This window comes from Hipposideros armiger, unplaced genomic scaffold (genome assembly GCF_001890085.2).
Source record: "Hipposideros armiger isolate ML-2016 unplaced genomic scaffold, ASM189008v1 scaffold_976, whole genome shotgun sequence".
NCBI lineage: Eukaryota > Metazoa > Chordata > Mammalia > Chiroptera > Hipposideridae > Hipposideros > Hipposideros armiger.
In genome coordinates, this window is record NW_017732326.1 from 164,488 (window position 1) to 174,946 (window position 10,459).

The following is a 10,459-nucleotide window of genomic DNA, read 5'->3' on the forward strand; positions in this document are numbered from 1 at the left end:
GTCACAGTCAGTTCACTGCTTTAAGGCCCAGTTTCCTCATATGTAAACTCCTGGGTTTGAATTACCGTATTTTGCCGTGTATGATGTGCTACTGTGTAAAATGTGCACCTTCGTTTTTGTCCCAAACTTTCAGGGGGAAAAATCTTTCACTTTAATTTTTTAATTCAAAATTTTATTTGTTTACATTTAGGTACTTGTTTTTTAGATTCTAAAGGAATTTTAGCATTTGTTTTGTAACATTGTGGTACAAGAAATTTTATGTAACAAATAATTACAAAACACAAGAATAGATACAATGTATGGAAATTTTATGTACCGGCAACAAATTTATGATGTTTACGTATCATAGAAGGCCAAGAGCTGTTCGTCGTTGCAAGTTCTTCGTAAGTTCTACAAAACCGATTATCATATTCCAGGGTATTATTTTGCATACGGATATCGTTATTGATTTCTAGAGTTACACTTTTAACTCATAAGCATAAATAAAAGAATTAAAACATTTATATAGATACAGAATTAGTACTACCCATATATAATGTGCATCCTTATTTTTTCCTCACAGATTTGGGCAAAAAGGTACGATTATACATGGCAAAATGTGGTACATGTTTTTTTCTGAGCTCATTTTCACTTTAATGTTAACATTAATATTTCCCTTTAGTATGATATTCTGTCATTTTGTTTTTCTTACCACATTTCTTCCGATTTGGTATAGAGGAGACAGGTAGCTTTCATTTTACAGATGAAAGCACAAAGAACAATTTTATATCCAGTGACAACATGAAATTGTTGGACCATGCTTCTAATATTTGGAGATTTGTTTTATAGAAAATCTACTAGAAGGGTCAGGTTAGGAGCCTTTAAAATAGTAACATTCTTTTTAGAACATTGCAAATTCTAAAATTTGTAAAAATACAAGTACCCGTGTTTAAATATGCTTAGGGAGAAAATGAGCGTAATTACAGATACATGCTTAACAACAACAACAACAACACAACGAGCTTAATTCCATAAAGCAAACTTAGATGTGTAAACAGGCTCCAGTCAGTAGTGCCGCTAGACCCCGATGTCATGGCCTACTCAGAAACTGCGACTCAGCTTTTCAGTTCCGGTTAATTATGAAATTCCTTCACTTCATTTTCCATAGGACATTGGATTGGCATATATAAACCACCTGGTGGAGAAAGGAGAGTATGACATAGCAGCACGGTAATAATGTCATTTTCACAATTACATGTTAATAGAAATAGAATTGATCAATGTTAATAATAAAAATAAGCCATTCTTTGCAATTGACTTTTTTGTCTTTCAAACGGATAATTTTTTAATATTGGTTTTAAGTACAGAACTGGTATATATGTTGTTTACCCACCTACTGTCTCATTTTCACCAAACAAGAAGTATTTTTCTCATTACTTGATGAGAAGAGTGTGAAGAACCATGAAGAGTCTGAGCTTTTACCCTTTTTATAAGCTAACGAGTTGGCCTGCCACAGTTTCAGGGGGAGAGATTCGGATCAGAGACACAGTCCTGGAAGCCAGAGTCCCAGCACTTGTGCCAGACCCACAGCCCCAGTTCTCACAGCACAGCACAGAAAGGGCCAGGTGACCCTGCACAGGCAGTGGCTTGTTACAGGAGAGGGGCCCTCAGCTGTGGGTACCTGATTCTTTTATAGTGGGCAGTAAGCTTGCCTGCTCTTGGCTCCAGGGAAAGATGCTATTTTTATTTTATTGGACAGTAAGCAAACCTGCCCTTCACTCTGAAGGGAGACACTATCTGGGTCCTCTGAGTTCCCGGGCTCTTCACTACACAGCATCCAGAATAAGGACAGTCAGTGCCTCTGCTCACAGTTCAAGCAGAATTGTCTCCCAACAAGAGGAAGGCAATTGAGTGGAAGTGATCAGACCCCAACCCCCTGGTTTGCAGAACATAAATGTTACACAGTGGTCGTGTGGGTCTGTCATGTGCGGGGCTCCCCCTGAAGCTGTGCAGTGCCTGCCTGCAGGGCTACACATCCCTGGTAGCCCAGGAACATAGCCTTCGGTCCTGCTTTGGGTCCCCTGAGATTTAAGGAAATATGTTTCTTTGATGTGCAAATTGAGTAAGGTTTTATTCATACATAAACACTTATCCAGATTATATATGTGCTATGATAGGATCTAACTTTCTGAAGTTTGATTTTGTAGTTCATTGTTTAAAGCCTAACAAGAAGTGATTTAAATTGGCACTTTGGGGTAGGATGACATTTCTTAAAAGCAAGAAAGGTCCCCAAATCAGCAGGATAAATAGAAAACTCAGAACAGGAAAATCATGGAGCAAACCCCTAATTATAGTCTTCTGAAAGGTATTCATCTTTGTTTAGAAGTATTTTGTATTAATTTTCATCATTTTCATCAACCTTGCATATGCAGTCAAGTGAGTACCGGTAAGTAATACCTTTATGCTCAGTGGCAGTTGAGATGGAAATTTGATAACACTGAGATATTTATCTAAACCACTAGGGGAAATGTGTACTATTTTGTCTCTGTTTAGTTTTTTACTTAAACTTTCTTTCTCCCTGGGATGTTTTTGCTACCAGCAAGTGCCAGAAAATTCTTGGGAAAAATGCAGCACTCTGGGAATATGAAGTTTATAAATTTAAAGAAATTGGGCAGCTTAAGGTAAGCATAACTTTATTTTTAACTCTTAATTTTTGCATGTAGTATATTAATGCAGGCATATCTCAGAGACACTGTGGATTCAGTTTCAGACCACCACAAAAATGCAAATATCTCAATAAAGTGAATCACATGACATTTTTTTATTTCACGTAAAATTACATTTACACTATTCTGTAGTCTATTAAATGTGCAATGGCATTATGTCTAAAAACAATGTACAAACCTTAATTTAAAAAAATACTGTATTGCTCAAAAATGCTAACCATTATCTCAGCCTGTTGGAAAAATGGCATCAATAGAATTGCTTGACTGAGAGTTGCCACAAACCTTCAATTTGTAAAAAACAATATCTGTTAAGTACTATAAAACAAAGCACAGTAAAATGAGGTATGTCTATATTAAGATAGAAATAAAAGTAAAACAATAGTAGTCAATTCTTTATTGGAAAGTGAATATTAGCCAGGAAGAAAAATTAAACTTTTAGAAATTAGTTTCAAAATATAAATGTGGTTTATATTTTATATATGTAAAATATATACATATATGATATACTGTATTACATAAATGATGTACTCATTTTCTTATCTCCTTCCAATTCTGTGTTCAGATGAAGATTTCATGTTCTTTTTAGTAAATGTGGAAAACGGGTGTAGTCTCATCCATTGGATTGTAAAATGTGAGGGTTTTCTTTTTTTTGACATTTACTTGAGATTAATGCTTTTTTCAACTATTTTATTTGCTGGAAAATAAATGGAAAAGTTTTATCATGTAGCTCTAACAAATAATTTTGAGACTTCATTTTTTTTTATCTTTCAACTTGGTGCACAATATCCAAATCACTAAAGTATCCCTATTTAAAACATTTTTTAAAACCTTATCATAGTTGCGATCCTTTACATTTCTCCCTCAGAGTTATGAATATGCTTGACCCATAAACGTCTCTTCCCTGGGATGGGAGACCCCCAAGGACACTTCTTGTCATGTTTATGGACTGCTCCTGGAGAATCTTGTCCAGTCCTGTGGCCATGTTTACTATGATGCTCGCTCCATAACCCAGACCTCTCTTTTGAATTCCATATCTGTGTTGGAAGTGTGTGAAAGCCATTTCTCCGTGTGTGTGTGTGTGTGTGTGTGTGTGTGTGTGTGTGTGTGTGTGTGTACTGCTGTTAAGGATCATCAAATTATGTGAATCCACTTTTTCCCAAATTGGGCCCTTCTCCTTTTAACCTGTGTTTATGACATCACATTATACCCATTCCGCCATGCTTAATAGTTCAAAGCCACTATTTTGATGAGAACATCTAACTCGCCTTGTTCTACTTAATGTCCAGTTCCTGTCAGTTTTACCTTGTCAGTATCATCAGTTGGGCCTCTCTCTCCTCTTTCCTTCCGGCACCACTGTCTTAACTCTTGATAGATCTGTAGGCAGACCTGATCCAGAGTTAGCTGTTTTAAAAATATATGTGCTGTTCTCCTTTCCCTGATACCTACTATTTCCCTCCTGCCCATAGGATAAAATCTGACTTCCTTTCATGACCCTCCTCACCTTCCTCTCCGGCCTCAGCTCCCTTCAGTGATCCCACCTCACCTCCCTGAATACAGAGTATGCATTCACAGCTCCATTCCTTTACCCATGCTGCCTCCCTGTCAGGGTGCCCGTCACCCGTCTTTCTTTGCCTAATAGACCCAAGCTTCTGTGACCTCTGCTTCAGGATACAGGATTTCCACAGCCCCCTGTTAATCCCTGTTTTGTACCAGTTCCCCCATAGTATTGCACTTGGCTGTTGAGGTGTCTGTAGACCTTTCCTCCGGGGCTGTGAGGCCCTTGGGATGGTGATTTTGGTGCACAGTGCAGTGCAGTCATTTAACAGCGTTTAGACATTTGACACTTACCATAGCACTGAAGTAGCAGAAGAACACAAGATGTATTTCCCCCTAATTTCAAAAGATGATTGTTAGTATTTAAGGTTGATATTTCTAGTTCAAGGAAAGGAAGATCAATAGATTACCTTTACTGCTCGCTTACTTAAGAAGTTGACTTTTATCATCTCTGTGACCTTCTCCTTCCTGTTATTTAGATTTTCATTAATTCAGCAGGAAAAACAGGTGCAGGTTAACCTAGGGAATTTTTATTTAGTCATACGTAAATACTACCTCATATATACTTTTTAAAATATATTGTAATGTGTTATAAGAAAGTACAGTTTATTTGAATCTTTTCTCTTCGTATGCTTTTCCAAAGTACTTTGTTGGCTTAAATTTCAAAATTGAAAATATGCTTTTATATTTTCTGCATACTTTGAGTACAGTTTTGTTTCACCACTTTTAAAGGAGTTTTTCCTTTTCCTTTCTTAGGCTATTAGTCCTTATTTGCCAAGAGGGGATCCAGTTCTGAAGCCACTCATCTATGAAATGATCTTACATGAATTTTTGGAAAGTGATTATGAGGTATGGCATTCTGACTCGGTCATGTTTACTTGTTCTCAGAAAATGTTAAGAAATTTAGAAAAATAGTACAACGGAGCAACTGGTTTAAAGTTACCAGATTTGCAGTTTATGTATGATGGATGAAACTGAGGCAGATAAACACCAATGATAACTGTTTATGTAGATGGTGAAAATCATTAATCCATGCACATTTTGAAGACTCCCTTTAAGTCACCTCCTAAATAGAGCTAAAGAAAAAAGGACTGAGTCCCATTTTGGGGGTTTCATAAACAGAGCAGCTGCTGCTATTGATACTTAGACTACCCCTAAAGGAATGAGAACTTCGTAATGCATGAAACTCATAACCAGGCTTGCCAAAGGAGGATTAGAGAAATTGAAGGTGCAGGAATAGGGGAAGATATTGGAAATTACCTGTTTGCTTATTAATTGAGGAAAAAGGAGCACATAAAGTGCTTATCCACTATACGCTCTGCACTTTTTCATGCATTCTGTGGTTTGGTACTCCCAACACTATAAATAGTAACATCCAGTTTTATAGATGAAGAAGCTAAAAATTGAAAACATTAAATAACTTGCCCAAGGCCATGCATTTAATAAGCAGGTATGCCTGGATTGTAATTTTAAGTTTGGTGTTTGCATGCACCCACAGTGGATTATAATTTTTAAAGTTTGTTCATTTAGCGCACATTCAGAAAGTATCTGTTTAGTGCCTACTGTGTTTCAGGAGTGTGCTGGGCACTGGGCGCACAGATGTGAGTGGAACCATGGCCATTCAGCCCTCACATATAGTCTGAGTCACACTTAGCATGTAAACCAGCGGCACTCACTGCGGCTGGTTTTGTCCCCCAGGGGACTTGTGACAATGTTGGAGATGCTTGTGGTTGTCCCAACTGGAGAGTTGGTGCTACTGTTATTTAGTGGGTAGAGGCCAGCAAGAATGCCATTAAATATCCCACAGTGCACAGGAGAGGCCCGTGCGACAAAGAAGGATCTGTCCTCAACAGTCAGCAGTACTGAGATGGAGAAACCCTGACATAAACAAATACATTATTATAATATGCTAGGTGCTCTAGCAAAGCTGTCAGTGGAGTGTTATGGGGAAGATCAGCCCAGTTCCCCTTCTGACCAAAGGAAAGGATAAGTGTTCATGTGGGTAGGCTCTAGCCAGGGCTGGTAAGCTCATTTGCAGAGCTGTGACCGGTGCAAGGAGAATCCATAAACCAGGAGACGTCACTTGTTCTCTAGCTTCCGGCCACCTTTCAGCATCTTTAATAAAAGTGGCCTCATCTTCAGTCCCTATGAAGCTCAGAGCCCTGATCTAGAGATAAGTTCCCATGTTGGTGCCTTACAGCGTGGTACAGGTGGTCGCTGCCTTCTTTTGTATTCTGATGTCAGGTTTTAAAGATAAGGAAGACTTTACAGCTTTCCTCTTTCCCATGAGAATGTTAGGTGGCCTTGCAGAAAGGTTAATATACAGAAATAGAAAGAGGTAATCAGACTAGAGGGTGAATGAGAAAAGGAAGTCTGTGTTTCCAGTGCCTACTGATTACTAAACACCTTGTTAAGATACTTTTGTAACCAATAATTGATTCTGTTTAAGGAGCGGTACTATGCAAACACTGTTTTAATTCTGAGATGACTGTGAGATCTTGAGATCTGAAGGGACCTTTAAGATCCTGAGACTTGCCACTTTTTGGGTAGAAACCTTTTCAAACTTTTTTTATCTTATGAATTACACAGTCTTTAGAAAACAGAAGCTTTATCCAAACTATCATTTTGGTTCAGAGAGCATTTTAATGTGCTGATTCAGTAGTTTTATAAAATACATCATCTTTACTTAGTGAGTCCCTTCCCCAAATCTCTCAAGTCAAGCTGTAGTCATGTTCATGTGTAAGAAGGTCGCACCGTGAGGGGAGATACGTAGCCTGCTGTCCTGGTCTCTGCCATCCTTCCTGGGTGTCACTTTAAGAGAAAGTGGGTAGAACTTTAATAGAGACTGTTCCTGATTCTTTTGTGATTTTCTTCTTACCAAATCCTGGTACTTTACAGAAGCAAATTGTACCTCACTATTTTCATCTCTAAATATCATTTAAACAAATTGAAAATAGTTCATTAAAGCATTAGTTGAGTTAGTTAATATGATTTTTTAGTAATATGAATATTTTTACTTCTATTTGCTCTTTTAAGTACACCTAAGGCTTTTTTTCTAAAAGTTGCCAAGATCTATAAGTAAGCTTCTCTACTGTACTTTGGCTCTGCTGTACAAAACCTGAGGGCCACCGTCAGAAATCAGGAGGGTGGGGACTGCCCAGGACACTGGCCAAGAATCAGCCAGGGGAGAGAAACAGAATCCAGTCAAGCGACCTGGGATTTTCTCTCAGAACCACAAAATTTGAGACCCAGAGATAGGGTAAGAGCGAGGGGATAAGACCTGAGCCAAAACCCCAAATCCCCAAACAAAACTGGGTTTTGAGGCAGGAGTGGAAGGAGGACACAGATGAAGACATGGTGGAAGCGGGCTGCCGGGCGATTCTTCTGTCACGGAGAGTGAGTGGGCCCTTCTCGGCGCAAAGTCCAGGTCCTTGTCAACTTGAGCAAAGAATTGAACAAGATGCCAGAATAAAGTACCGCAAAAATAGTTTATTCGAAAAGATAGTGCACTTCAAAGAAGTAGAAGTAGGCCAGAGCAGTAGAGAATGGCTCACGGGCACATTATTAGAAGAGAAATTACATTCAAAAGAGTTTGGAGCAGGCCACGCGCAAAGGCGAGGCTCAAAAGGCTCAAAAAAGGGAGGGAGGGGTTCAAAAGGGAAGAAGCGGTCAAGAAGGGGGAAGGCGTCCAGAAAGGGGGACTTCCCAGGTCTTGGAGTTTTTATCCCCTTTTCTCTAGAATGCGCTGTTCCCCTCTGGGCATGGGACCACTTGATTGGCACCCGTAATTGACAACAGGACCCATTTGTTTCAGGGGTATATAGTTAGAATGAAAAGTTTTGGGTGGAGAGGGGAGGTCACCGGGTGGTCACATCCTGTGGGACCTGCAGGAATGCAGAGGCCCAATGCCTGCCTCTAACTGCCTGCCTAATTTCCCCCTTGAGAAATGTGATCCCCATTTAAATCTCTATGGGAAGTTGAGGGACAGGAGGTCTCTTCTGTACCTGCTTCCTGCTGGGCAGGGGCGTAGAGCTGTCCCTGCCTATTGGGGGATTCACAGAACTCTCACCCTAGCTGATCTCAGATGGGAGGAAGGGGTCTCGAGCTCCGCCTGGAAGACCGTGTTGGCTTCTTTGGTTGTGACTGGCAATCTTGCTGGGGTGTCCTCTGTATCCTCAAGGCCCTTGAATGAGGAAAAATAGATTTTAATTAATAAATCTGTTAGGTCTACAATGTACTGTTTAGGATTCAGAAACTGATTTACAAAGCAATTAAGAAGCAGGGAAGCGGGGGAGGTGGGTCTTTCTAGTCTAGGATTCACAAACTGGTTAGAAAAGTAAAGCCAAGAAACTAAGAAACTAGAGGAGACTCAACATTTCTATAGGAAAGAAAACTTAAAAGTTTCTCAGTAGTGGTGAAGGGGGTGGGGGGCTACTCAGTTGGCCAGTAACAATTCCACTGAAGGAATAAGACGCCGTGTGCGGTTGTGCTGGCTGTGGAGCCGCAACCTAAAGGACAGAGGAGGCTGAGGAGGTGGGAGAGAGCAGCTGGCGCGGCAGTGCCTTAAGAGGTTAGAGATGTCAGCCACATATTGTAGTTGGGCCGGAATGAGAACAGAGCGAGTGAGACCTGCGCTCTGTGTGTGTGGTGGTGCTTTATTGAGGACGGGGGCCTTTCTCCCTGGGCCTTTCTTCCTTGTGCATTTCATCAAATAAGAACAGAAGTGGGTGGCTTCCAGGAGTGGTAAATGGAGATCAGCATACAGGGTTTCTCTGCCTCCCCTTTCCACCCATACTCATAGTCTGAAAATTGATGATATGTTTATGGACCAAAGTTTTCATCATAAAACTATTTTGTGTGTTTACATAAATACTTTTAGGTATTGTCTCAACTGTTTGGATTGTTATCCTATTTCAAGAGTTTTCTTCTGTCTTCTCCCTTGGTTAGGGTTTTGCCACTCTGATCCGAGAATGGCCCGGAGATCTGTACAACAACTCAGTGATCGTTCAAGCAGTGCGGGATCACCTGAAGAAGGACAGTCAGAACAGAACCCTGCTTCAGACCCTCGCAGAACTGTGAGTGTAATTTAGTGCTTTCCCCCACAGTCAGTCTGCATGGAAAGGTTTTCGTATTTGAGATCTGGCAAACTCTGAACGGGGAAGACTCAGAGGAGGGAGCCTTTATACCATTTTTCTATATTCGCTCTTAGTCAAAACCTCTCGTAAACCTTCACTGAACAACTAGGAGCTGAGGAAAATGTGTGAAACTGTACAGTTGTGATGTAGCCTGTTTCCCAGAGGAGAGGCTCCCCAGTCAGCAGCACGTGGCAAAGGAAGGGGTTCAGGAGGTGCTGCATCTTAGACCATGCAGGCCAATTGGTTTCCGGTCAGTCTCTCAAACCTCAAGTTCCTTGTCTATAAAGTCGCAGCTAACAGTTCCTTATGGGACGATTTTAAGGCTTAGATGAGAAGTCATAATCAAGAACCTCGGCAGAGCCTGGCACTGAGTCTGGGCTCAGTAACAGGACCTTGGTTAACATTTTACATACTTATTGGGCTTTCACTTCCCAGGCTTTGTGCTATGTGCCTGTGATGCAGAGATAGCTGAGGTCCACTCGTGCCTGCAAAGAGCTGTGTTCTAGGGAAACAAGCACCAAACTGCAGGTCGTCTCAGGAGGACTGTTCTTGCTTCAGCCCCCCTCGGCACTCCACCACCTCAGACCACCCCCTGGCCCATTACATCTTTTACCTAAGAGTAAAACACCAAAATGGCCTAGAATTCAGAATTGTCTAAGACAGCGGTTCTCAACCTGTGGGTCGTGACCCCTTTGGGGGTCGAACGACCCTTTCACAGGGGTTGCCGGGTACTCGTATGTGGGTGTATCTGCATGTGGGCCTGGAGACAAATAGAGGAGCGGTGTCTCGGTTCCTAAGACCATCGAAAATACATGTTTTCCGATGGTCTTAGGGGACCCCTGTGAAAGGTTGAGAACTGCTGGTCTAAGACTTTCCATAGAGCGAGTCATGTTTGTGGCATTCTAAGTTGGAACACTAGTCAATTTTCTTCTAGAAACATTGTTCTAGATGTTCCTTGTTCGATAGTACTAACAAGGTACTAATAACTCTAATAATTCTGTAGTACTAGCAAGTTACTGATAACTCTAATAATTCTGTAATACTAACAAGGTACTGATAACACTA

General features: G+C 40.7%; 1 protein-coding gene across 1 annotated transcript in view; it reads left to right on the forward strand.

The window, feature by feature from the left end:
- Window positions 1-10,459, forward strand: part of LOC109375590 (vacuolar protein sorting-associated protein 41 homolog) — a 109,875-nt gene that overhangs the window by 53,950 nt on the left and 45,466 nt on the right. Inside the window, exons 9-12 of the mRNA XM_019631029.1 lie at window positions 1,148-1,209; window positions 2,579-2,660; window positions 5,016-5,108; window positions 9,207-9,334. Of these exons, the coding sequence (XP_019486574.1) occupies window positions 1,148-1,209; window positions 2,579-2,660; window positions 5,016-5,108; window positions 9,207-9,334 (365 nt within the window). The remainder of the gene's footprint in view (window positions 1-1,147; window positions 1,210-2,578; window positions 2,661-5,015; window positions 5,109-9,206; window positions 9,335-10,459) is intronic.